Source organism: Colius striatus, chromosome 12, assembly GCF_028858725.1.
Source record: "Colius striatus isolate bColStr4 chromosome 12, bColStr4.1.hap1, whole genome shotgun sequence".
In the NCBI taxonomy this organism is placed as follows: Eukaryota; Metazoa; Chordata; class Aves; order Coliiformes; family Coliidae; genus Colius; species Colius striatus.
Window position 1 is genome coordinate 3333355 of NC_084770.1, and position 12565 is coordinate 3345919.

At 40.5% G+C, this 12565-nt stretch overlaps 1 protein-coding gene across 1 annotated transcript in view; it reads left to right on the top strand.

Annotated features, from left to right (window-relative positions):
• The first annotated feature begins 527 nt into the window (after positions 1-527).
• Positions 528-12565, top strand: part of CLSTN2 (calsyntenin 2) — a 298084-nt gene continuing 286046 nt past the window's right edge. The window contains exon 1 of the mRNA XM_062005632.1: positions 528-611. Within this exon, the coding sequence (XP_061861616.1) occupies positions 530-611 (82 nt within the window). The 5' untranslated portion in view covers positions 528-529. The remainder of the gene's footprint in view (positions 612-12565) is intronic.

Below are 12565 nucleotides of genomic sequence, written 5' to 3' on the forward strand. Positions count from 1 at the left end.
CTATTGCTCCTCCAAATTAACTAAATGGTTGCTTTATCGTCTCTGGTCTATTCCTTTCTTCCAGCCACCACCTCTGCATCTTCATGTCCCAGTGCCCTTTGCATCCTTCACTAAAACCTTCTTTTCTTCCTCTCCGTCCCTTTGCCTCTTCCTGCTGTTCTCCCACATCTTTCCTCACATCCCCCTGACCTCTCCCCAGCCCACCGAGCCCTTTCGGGGCCATCCTGCTCTGCCCGCGGCGGGGATGCAGCACCTGCCCGGCAGGTGCGCGGGGCCGCCCCGCCGCCGCCAGAGCCGGGCGCGGCGCCCCACCCCCTCTTCATGAATATTCAGGAATCCCCTCCCCGTGACGTCGCCGCGGTCCCGGGGTGGGAGCCGGAGCCGCCCCGGTGCTGGCAGTCAGCGCGAATGACGGAGCGGCGGCAGCGGCAGCCTGCAGCCGCCGAGCCGCGCCGCGCCGCGCAGCCACCCGCCCCGAGCCGCCGGGAGCCGCCGCGCAGGGCGGCGTGTGGCACGCGGAGGGCTGGCGATGCGGCGGCGCTGGGGCTGCTGGGGGCCCGCGGCGCTGCTGGCGCTGGCGCTGGGGCTGGGCAGCCCGCTCGCCGCTAAAGGCAGGTAGCGGGCGGCGGCCCGGGGCGAGCGGGGGCGCGGGGGCCACTGCCCGCCAGCCCGCGGGCTGCGTCCGAGTACTTGGGCGGTGGGAGGGGACTGTGGTACCCGAGCGCGGGGCCGGGTCGACGCTGTGCTGCAGGGTCCGCGCGGAGCCGCCGGGGTGGTCACGGCGGGGCGCGGGCGGGCAGCAACTTCGCAGGGGAGCCAGGAGGCTGTGCGGGGCTCGGGGCCGCGGCGCCGGCGGCCACTTCTCCGGCAGGCGGCCGCGGGTCAGCGCCTTCCGATAACTCGTTGCCCGCTACTTTTTCGGGCTTGCCCGATGGCGGGGAGGGGGACGTTGGAAGCGGCTCAGCCGAGCGCAGGGTTTGGTCCTGATGCTGCGGAGCCGCGCCGGGTGCCCGGCGCGGGTGGAATCGGCGGCTGGGTGGATGGCGCGTAGGTCGGGGTCTCCTGCTTCTATGTAAACGATCATGAAGGGCTGAGAGAAGAGAAACAGGAGAAGATGATAACTGTCAAGTCTTCCGAGAGGCCGTGACATCGGGCCGCTCAGAGCATCCCAAGCCGCTGCAGGGAAGCGCAGGTTCAGCGGAACGCGCCGTTCTGCGGCGCGGGCGCTGCCGATCCGGTGCCCGCTCAGGCATCCTCTAGAGTGTCGGGGTTTGCTTCCATATGGTCGTTTTCCTTGCCCATTGCCTTATTTTCTTGCAGATCTGGTCTGACTTTCTAGACGCAAGTTTTAAAAACTTAGTTGTTAGAGCTCCGTCTCCATTGGGTTTATATTATTTTAAAGCAATTCAGTTGTTTTTACTTTTATGTGAGGCTTAACCTTTTATTTTACTTGTGCGTGTGTGAGAGAAAGGAGAAGCTTCAGTGTTTGTTTGGGTTTTGCTTGTTTGTTTCCTTAAATAGCTACATGAAACCCAACTTTGAGAGGAAACGGATTAATTCCAGCAAACATTGCCTTAGTTTTCCTTATACTAGCCTCTATGAACAACAGAAAGTCACTAGAGGAAATGACTTGCTACTTTTCTTACTAACGCAACGTTTATCTTAAGATCCTGGAGGGACAGTGTTTTCTGGGCAGATTAGCTGTGAGATGTAACAAATAACATAGAACATTTTGATGAAGGGGAGTTATTCTCCTCCTCTTTACTCTCTTATGTATTTGAGGGTAATTATTTCCTTTAAATGGTTCTTTTCTTTAGGCAAGCATGCAAGTTTTTAGTTCGTGGAGAAATGTCTTTTTAAGTGCTGCAGGTAGTTAAGAGACAAATCGGAGTTGTTTCGTTATTTGATTCCTCTCTGATCATATTTGACCACTGGAGGGCTGCAAAGAGCATTTATGGATAAAAACTGGTAGCCATACAGGATTCCGGTATTTAATGTTTAAAAGTAGGCATTTTACGGGTATTTATATTGATATATAAGTGCTTCAGCTTTTCACTTATTACTTTACATACCTTCTTCCTTAACATTAGACATGGTAAAAGACTATAATGCAGGATTAATAAATGAATTAGCATATCTTGACACTGTATGCAGTTAATATGTGACATAGTTATCTGTGTGAACTCTCTTCCCCCCTTCACCTCCCACCTCACCCCATATCCATAGAGGAAAGAAAAAAAAGATTTATTTTAAAAAGAATTTGGTGCTGCTTGCTCTGAATTTTTTGTTTAGGGTGCACATTTTAATTCAAGAGGCACCTTGTCACTATCTTGCACGTGCAGTTGAGAAGCTTGGTACTGTAACCAGAAACTTGACTTTTAGCTTGACAGTGGGTGCTTTCAGTTTGGAGATGGGGGTAGGATGGAGTGCTACTTTGGTGCTTAAGTATCCTGTTGTAGAGAGTAGCAAAGACTATCATCCTATCTCATCTACTTTGCTGTGCTCTGCTGCCCCTCATTTTAAAAATACCTCTCCCCCTTTCCCCACATGCCATTGAGGATGGGGAGAAAGATTACAGAAGCAGTCCTGGTTAGCAGCTTTGACTCTTCAGAGAACAACACTTTCTTTCACAAAATTTCTCCAGGCTGCAAAATTTGTTTGCTCATCATAGAAAGGAAAAAAAAAAAACCAAAAACCCAACCCAAGACTCTCTGTAGTTTGCAATAGAGAGGTAATGCCAGAATGTTTAGTAGGTGGTCACTTACAGAGCTTAATCTGTATATTAAATATTCATATGCAATTTGTGGCTTTGATAGCTTTCTAGCAGGTTGTTGACCCTGGGATCTTTATTGTAGATTCCAATATAATCACTGTTTTGGACTGTTTTTTTCTGGCACATTCAAAATTCATAGGTGCATGTAGTTGCATGTAGTGGGGAGAAATACTACCTGCAGCATTTCTCATTCTCTACAAATCTATGTATCTCAATTTATTTTTATAATTTTATTCTGGTATGTCCTATTAAACTACTCAGTAAAGTCCTGAAAAGGTTCCCATTTCTGTGTTCCTTGAGACACTCAATTAGCCAATGTTTCAAGTATGACTGTATTTGGACTTCATTAACATAAATATAATTTTTTTAAGTACAGCTGAAAGCATCTTGATGATGTGAATAACTAATGATATTTGATTCCAATTAAATTAATTGCATGGGCAAAACTTGAAGTCTTTAGTCATTCAGGACATTTCCAAATCAATGGAACATTCAGTCCCAATTGGCAAGTCTATTATGTGAATACATCTGATATGACTATCAGTGGCAAGACAACAATGAAACCCAGGGAGATAGAGCCAGCATATTCTCTGTAAAAGAAAGGTTAAAGCCCTGGGGGAAGAAGTTGAAGCTGGACAGATCCCAATGTGTGGTTTTGTTGTTTTTGTGCTTTTTTTTCCTGCATAGCACAATGGTTTCTTGTAATTTTTTTTCACAGTAGATAACAATGATATATTTTCCCATATCAGCTTAAAGGATACAGATAAAAAAAATATGAACCTCTTTTTATCTTCAAAATGTGTGAGAAGTAATGTTTGGCACGCTGCTTAGCTCAGAAGATGGGCAATGAAGCAACCTTGCTTTCTGTTGCTCATGTTCTCCCATTTTCCCATCAATAAAAAGAGGTAGGAATATTCCTTTTCAATAATATTTTTTTAAGGTGGTTTGATTGAAAAGCAATTCATGAAAATTGACTCTTTTCTCATAGGATAAAAGATTTGTCTGAGTGTGAAGTCTGGGTGTCAAGATAATGAAATGATTCAGAAGTCTCAAAAGACAAATATCTTAGTATTGGATAACTTTTTTTAATATTAGGGTATTTCAGCATAGAAGACTGACAACTATATTTAAGTTGTCACTACCAAGCTAGAGAATGTTTGTCAGCCATAATCATATTGTTACAAAAACTGCGAATCTATAAGGACTTCAGAGGTTTCAAAGCAGATTTCAACTGTAAAGCAGTGTGTGCCACTTAAAGAACACCGTGGAAGGTGTGTCTTTTATCACCAAATGTGAAGTGGTGTGAGTGCACTGTGGAGCCATCATTTCATTGCTGATTTTTTTTTCCTTGAAGTAACAGCCATTGGAGTTTGAAGGCAGCATCTGTATCTGGATAAATTTTCTCATGGCCAAATTACATGCTTGAAAATGGTCTCAGTTTTCTGTTTCCAACTTGTAAAGATTTGGAGAAGTGTGTGAAAACTGATTTGAAACTCTGAGGCATTGTCGTTGTTTTGATGATTTACTGTTTTACTGATGATCCAGTAGTCCTGTGCATCCATTAGATGTTAAAAAAGCAGAATGCAGACTACTAGTTTTCTATAGTTATAGCTTGGTGTGTGTTATGAAACAAATATTATTCCTGGGACTCATCAAAATAAAGATTCATGGTGATGTTATTTAATGCCTGATAAAAATGCTAGAGGTAATTTTTCTGATACACCTTTTATGTATTGGATTTTCTATGTCAGATTGACAGGATGTTTTGGGAAAGTAATTTCAATGGTCTAATTCCAGCTTTAAATACTCTTCCTTTTCTCCCTTTGTAGAGGCATTCTTGATCTCCTCTTGGTCCTCATTTTGACTTAGTCACTTCAAACATTTTATTTCTTTTTTTTCCAAGAAGCTTGTATTAGAAGGGAGCAAATAGCTTGTCTGACTCCTATGGAGTGTCTGAGTGGTGTAGCTAGCATTTCATTTAGTAGAGAGAACTTCCCTACTGTGAAATAAGTAATAGGAAAATACAAAATACAATGCATTGTTTCTATAGCAAACTAATTGTTAGTGTCAAGTTTAGATCCATGTTGTCCATAGTCTACTTTTGCAAATATGACAAATAATCGAGTCCTGACATGGAAAGCATACTTAATGCTATTTAATGTTGTGTAAATGTTGTTTTAAAAGACAAATTTTAAAACCCAATAACAGTGAGATGTGACCTGGCTCAGACTTCCAATTTGTTTGTCTGTAGAGAGAACCATAAACTAAGTTTAGCTCTTCTCAGAGAATTGTGGGGTTTTTTTTCCCCCCTCTGGTATGCTTAAAAAAAGACAGTCTGAAAATAACTGGTAGGAGATAAATACAAAGGGATCTTTGCCTTACCTCTGACTTTCCTAGTGATTGTACTCTGACTGTAGTTCTCAGTCTTTCAAATGTTTTGTCTCTCTTGATTTATTCTTCAAAAAATAACAGGAGAAAATATTTAAACCAGTTTTGATAAGTTTTAACAGGACAGTAACAGAGTTGGAAAATACATTCCTTATTCCAAGCTTAAGCTGGAGAAGAATCTTTGGGTTTGTATCTTGTACTTCAAGTAGAATGTGGACCAGCTGGAGTTGGTTCCAACAGAGGATGGTGAGACTGATAAGTCTTGAAAAAGTGCCCTGACATTCTGAAGGACTTGTTGTTAGCTAAATGGAAAAGAATTGGGTAACTTGCAAAGAGTTTTCAAGTATATGGAAAGCAAAGTAGAGGAGGAAATAATGTTCACCATGCTCTCTGTGCATCGGAAAAAATACAGCAAGCAATAGGAAAGATTCAGGGTAGACTCAAGGAAAAGCTTGTCCTAACAATATTTTAGTGCCTTTAACCAGAGAGCTGTAAGAACTATTTGGAACAATGTTAGCACTTACAGTGGACCAGACCTTTTGATAAGAAGGAGCATGGATGCAGTGACCTTCTAAGGTCATCCTAGACCCCAAGTTTCAAACTACCCAGAAAACACTGCAATGATTTTGGTAGTGGAGAAATAAAACTGTTGGGAGGCAATATGTTTTATCCCCTGAGATGCTTATCGGGTACCTTGTACCATTCTGTGGCCTCTACAGATGCTGATTGCAGCCTAGCAGCCTTCCTTTGGTGACAGTTACTGCAGCCATCTCTCTTGGGAATATTTCCACTGTTGTTTATATGTTTTTTTCTGTATAACTCCTTGTGTCCTCAAAAGGTACGGTGCTTCACAACTGTGTGAAATAGTATCTCCTGCTATTCTCTAAAGTAGTCCACTGAATCACAGTCTAGCAATAGGTGCTTGAGTCAGTCACGTAGACCATTCACATCTTTGATACTAAAGTAACAGGCAACTTTATTCAGCTGTATTGGGTTTGCATGGCAAGGTTTTGATAGCAGGAGAGATACAGGGATGGCTTCTGTGAGAAGCTGCTAGAGCTTCCTGTATGTCCAACAGGGCCAGTGCAAGTTGGCTCCAAGATGGACCCAGTGCTGGCTAGGGCTGAGCCCATCAGCAATGGTAGTAATGCCTCTGGGACAACATATTTAAGGACATCTCTCCACCTCTCCTGTGGAACAGCAGCCAGAGAGAGAAATGAGAACTCTTCAGCCACCAAGGTCAGTGAAAGAGGAGGTGTTCCAGGCACTGGAGCAGAGATTTCCCCAAGCCTATGGAAGAGCCCACGCTAGAGCATGTGGATGCCCAAAAGTGAATGTAACCCTGTTGAGAACCTACATTGGAACAGGCTCCTGGCAGAACCTGTGGACCCATGGAAAGAGTAGCCCACAGTGGATCAGGTTTGCTGTCAGGGCTTGTGACCCTGTGGGGGACCCACGCTGAAGCAGTCTGTTCCTGAAGGACTGCATCCCGTGGAAGGGACCAGTGCTGGAGCAGTTCATGAAGAACTGCAGTTGGTGGGAGGGAGCCTACACTGGAGCAGGTGCTGAGTGTGAAGCTATGGGAGAAGCTGCAGAGTGTTGCAGGTGCTAAAGCTTTAGATGGATACAGCGAATGATTGTACAGCTTCATGAAAGAAAACATAATCTAAGGTGCATAAAATACCAGGACAAAACCTCTTGTTGAAGTGGCCATATGTGACCTACTGCTGGGGGCTGGGAGACTACCCAGGAGCAGTATTGTATCTGTTTTCCTTTTCTATAGGCTCTTGCAGCTGGCCCCTGCCAAACAGAGGGACAGTGACTTCTGTGTGATAGTCCCTTGTTCTACAGGATGACTCGTCCTGTGATCTTTGCCAGACAGCCCAGTAAATATGTGAGGATGTGAGTCACAAAACTGACTTAATTGAAGAACACATTGTGCTGCTTTGTTACAGGTTTTATGTTGAATTTTAAATAACTTCCTAACTCGAGACTTGGCACACTTTTTCTTTTCCACAAGTGCAGGTTTTAAGTAGCACACTATCTGGCTCATATAAAGTGCTGTATTGAATCCTTCGATAGCTGCAGCTGAGGTAGAGAGGAGCATAACTAGGAATCTGGAATCCAAATGCATTAAATTTTCAAATCAGAGGGCAGGTGAACTTTATTGAGAAGTTTGAAAAGCATGACTCAAAGTAATAAGTGTAAAAAGAGAAGACAATCTGAGAAGAACCAGAGGTAGGAAAAAAAAGCCTCATGTCAAACTTGTTGATATAACATGTCTTTCAAGAAAATATTCTCTGACTAAAGTTGAAGTTTGTGGTTTGATCCTGTTACACTTTTATCTGTGGGTTTAGTATGTTATGATTTCTTTTAAATAGAAAAGTTGTCATGATTTGGATAGCGTGTTTGTAAAAGTAAGTTAGAAGGAATTTTGCAAGTGACACTTGCTGTGGCGTGATTTGAAGAGCTGTTAAATCTGTCACTGTAACACAGAGGCAAGGTTTCTTGTCTGTCACTTTATGATGTGGTATATAAAGCACTTTCTGCAGCATCATGCACATCCTTGTACTCCAAGTTACTTCCTGCAGAACAGCATAATAGGATGTCTGGTGTATGATTTCTGTAGTGTTCAGAAAATATGTACATAAAAGTATGCATATATGTATGTCTATATCTTTAACAGTTTTGGATACACACATATGTGCCCACATACTTAACTGTGGACTGAAGAAAATGTACAAACCTGAAAGAAAGCCTCACAATTCATTTTGGGTCCTACATCTGTTGAGGTAGCAGTGTAAGTGTGCCAAAATCCTCAAATAGGACATGCAGACTTGCTGAGGATGCTTTTGATGGAGTTATTTCTTCAGAGTAAACTTTACTGTTGAAACAAAGAAACCAATTTCCAGATTACTTCCATCTTCGTGAACTCTATTTGTGTAATCTGTCTTCTTCTGAATGACTGTTAAACTGCAGAGTGAGAACTTCTGTTTTGTTTTTAGTTTTGTATTATTCAGTCTTTAAGCATGCCAACAACTGTACCCACTTGGAGAGGATTGTGCACACTCGCTTGTAGGGCTTTGAGCAGACATACAAATGTCTGTAATTCTTCAATGTTTTCTTTTATGAACTGCAATTTTGTTATATAGACTAGATTAATGAGGGGAATATTTAAAATGCTTAAGTGTAAATTTCTGAAGTGTACTTTGAGTTCATTCTAAATTACTTCCTATTTTTTTTTGCTGTATATATTCCATTAAAAATTAATATGATGACTGCTTAGAACTGTTGAGCAAGGGAGTGAATTAAGAGTAAGTTGTTAAAATAGTATGTGTTACAGCATCAAAACTTCTTGATAAAATCAGCATAAATGCTCTAGTCAGAAAAATATGGAAATGTATCTCTAACAATATTGATTAATTTGACATTTGTCATCCTCAATAACTGACATGTAAAATATAAATGTTTAAAATACATTGAATCTAAATGAGCTTTAGTCCCCCACCCCCTGAAGTCCTATCTAGTGTAGGAAATAGGTGATTTTTAATCTTTTAAAAAATAGCTAAGATTTGGATAACAATCTCTTATGTTTTATTGTTTAGTGGTGACAAAGGAAAAAATGCCACTTTACTGGTACAGTTGGGGTCTGTATGAGACGTTCAAGCTTGGCTGCAATGAAAGAGAGTAAAACTGTCTAGGGTGTTTTTGGCCCTTGTAAGACTGAGCATCCTCAAAATCATTCATCTGGAGCACAATTTGGCCAACATATCACTTAGGTCTATTGAGCTATGAAAGAGAATTTTGCCTATTATCTAAAAGCATTTTTTGAAATTGATATAAGAAGTGTATGTGCTGAATTCCAAGTAATTTTAATATGACTTCTCTCTGTATTGATTTTTACAGATGACTCTGTGTGGAATTGCAATTTTCTAGCAGTTAATGCTGTTATTTAGATGCTTTGTCTTCATATAGGAAATCTTGACCATCATTAAATCAATGCAAGATTTTGCATTGTATCTTGATTGAATCGGGGTTTTGTCCTTTGTGTGTTTTAGTATGAATGTAAACAGGTCTTTCAAAGCTTTTAATGTTTTTCCACTAAATAGGTGCCTTTATCCAAACAGGGCGAATGTTTGATTTGATCTCTTTCACCTTATGGCTAACTGTGGTATAACTGCTTTCACTGAGTCAATAGAACAGTTCTTGGGTTTTTTGTTCTTTTCAAAGTGCTTTTCATTCAACTTAAAGCTCTGAAGTGTTGACCAAGATATCTGTCCTACAGACAGATATCAGTACAGTAATTTTTCACTGGGACTTTTAAGCCACGTGCAATGAAGCAGCCTGTTTTCTTCTTGTTTCCTCATTAAGTTTCTTTCATCCCATCCCCATGATTCCTGTTTATTTCTAGTTAAATATTACGAGGATGGTAAAGACAAGCAATGTTGCACTTTCTCAAGGTTTCAGCTATATCAAACTGTTTATTGTTGCAGTTTTAAATTGGTCTAATTGCTTGAAGCTGTGTATGGATACCACTTGTCATTCTTAAGACAGACATTGTATTTGCCTGACTGCTTCTTTCCTATACATACCACAGGACAATTAAAATTGACTCATCTTTATTTTATTTGAAGAAAATTGCCATCCAATACTAAGATTGTGCTGATCAGCATTCAGCCATCAGCCATTGGCTAGCAGATTGAAGTTAGTAAAATAGGTGAGAAAAATTGGACCTTGTTTATTTGGAGACTGATTTCTTCTTGCTTTCTGACTTGAATAGATTCTCCTTTCACTTGAATATACACATGCTTATCAATACTCTGTGTGCATATCTGTGCTGTATGTATCTCTGACCATTATCAGTTTACAAGGATTTAATGACTTATGACATTTTCAGTGACTTGGTATTTGGGGTTTACCCTTAAAACCCCAGCTTCTAAAATAAAGAGACTGTGAAAATGTAATGTTTTATTCCTTAAAAGTTAAATTAAAGGGAAAGAGATAAAATAAACCCCACTTGTAATATGAGCAAGAAGTAAAAAGGTAATGCAGATATATCACAAAAGCTTAAAAACTTGAAGTGATGAGCACTTCCCTCATAACTTTGTTGATTGTTTTTTGTTGTTTTTTTTTTGTTCTTATACCTGTTTGTCTGAAATGCAATAAAAATCTGACTACAGCTGAAGAACTACCTTGTCTGTACCGGATTACAAAATTGCAGTTATTGGCTTGAATTTCTTGATAAGCAGAACTTGTAAAATACAGGTTGGTGAAACAAAGTTAAAGTAGTCTGTGAGCTCTCAGGTTTTCTGTGAGACCGACCTTGTGGGTTTCTAAGCTGTTATGGAGATAGTTTCACATAGGCAACTTGCAGAGACAATAGTATTTGAGGTATTCCTGAGGAAATTGTATGGCAACCATGTTTGAAGGGTTTAATTTCCCGTATCTTTTAGAGAGCTACTTGAAAAATTCCTGAAGTGCAGTTGAACAGATGGTATTTGCCATTGTTGTCACTCTTTGGAAGGAACAAAGATCTTGTAAGATCTTGGTTAATAGAATTTTCAATTTATTGTTAGAAACAAAACCTAGAAAAGTTAAAGTCTGTGCAGTTGATGCTAAGGTGCTTTAAAAAGTCTGCATTATGGTAGTGGTCTATAAATCTAGCCAAGGTAGACTCATAAACTGTTGATTTGGTGTCAGAACTGGAACTCATGGATACTGTAATTATCGTACTCTCCTTCAAAAGGTGTAAACAGTGTAGATGTGTAAAATAGGAAGATCAAAGTGAAATTATTTAATTGTTTGCTGAAGTGAAAGATATGACAGTTCTTTGATACTAAATAATTTGAAAAGAGTGCTCTATTTCAAAGTTTATTTGGGGAAACTGTTTGTTTCTTTGGTTTGTTTTTTTCTTTTCTGTTGTGCACTCCACTCCTTCTTTAGTTGTAGTCTCTGGTGTTGTGGGGTTTGGTGGACTACTTCCAGTGACTGTAAAAAATAAGCAAGAAAAACAAGCCTATTTTCAGTAGGCTTGTATTACCATTCAGCTGTCCATCTCTAATTTTGTAGAGATCTGCAAATCAAAAAGTATTGGAGCTACTTGTGAAGGTTAGCAAAAATATCTGTGAGTGTTTTTGGTGGAAACAGTATGATCTCAATAAGTGTCAATCTGTTCGTTGGCTGTGTGACTGTTTCTAATAATAATAGATATTTTGTCCTGGATGAACCTTTCTTTTATAGCTTTAATCTCTGTAGGTTTGAATATAAAATAAAAATTCGTGAAGGATTCAAAATGTCAGAGAATCATGGAATAGTAGGGCCAGTCTTAATAAGTAAATATCACTTCAAAGTCATTGGTAAGTTGCAAACTTCAATTGTTTTCTGCATGCTTCCAAATGTTTATAATTATTGACATTTTAAAGTTTCAATATTAAAGCCCCTTAATTGATAGGATAAGAGTTTTGATATTTTCACTATCAAACTGGAAAAGGACACTTTTTGAGAATAGGGGATAAAATTTCAGGTGGCATGTCAGCAATACCACGTTAAACAAGCTGAGGCTGTGGTCTTGTACTGAGGATAAAATTAAATTTGGAGGTTTGTTTGGAGATTTTTGGGTTTGTTTGTTTTGTTTGTTTTTTAACTTCATAGAATCATAGACTCATAGAATGGTAGGGGTTGGAAGGGACCTTTAGAGATCATCTAGTCCAACTCCCCTGCAGAAGCAGGTTCACCTAGATCAGAACTTATCAGAAGCTTCCAAAAAAGTCTCCTGTGTAATTTTTCTCAGTTATGGACTGAGTATTTGCCAGAACAGCTCATCAGGCAGGTCTGAAATTTTTTGAGTACATATGTATTGGGGAAAGGGTGTTAAAAGTCTATGTCTGTCTTTTCTTATGAATCTTGCTTCACAAACTGTAAACCCCCGCTTTGTTCTGTGCAGTTGGAGCCAAAACAGCAATGGCATGTTTTTGTGGGTGGTAGAACCAATGTTGGTATCTACTACTGAGTGTGCTTTACAGGTTGCAGGACCTGTACATAGCAGAGAATTGTCACACTTAGCTGGTTACCTTTGACTGGGAGGTAGCATGGAGGTACATTAGGATGTAGGTGGCAACAAATGTTTCCACTGCTACAGAAGTGCACTCCACCAGCACTAACATGTTGTATACCCGTCTTTTCTTTGAAGGAGCATCTCTAGGCATATAGAATGCACACTGGCTGAAGGGGCAAGCAGAAAAGCATGGTGGTTGTATACCTGCAGTCTGCATCAGCATCTGCAGAACACTTTTCTGCTTGGTGAAGATAAAACACTTCCAATATGTCCACCAGTATTTATTGAGAAGGAAGTGGTGTCATGAAGATGAGCAAGGGATAACATCAAGGATGAAAGGTTAAGTTATG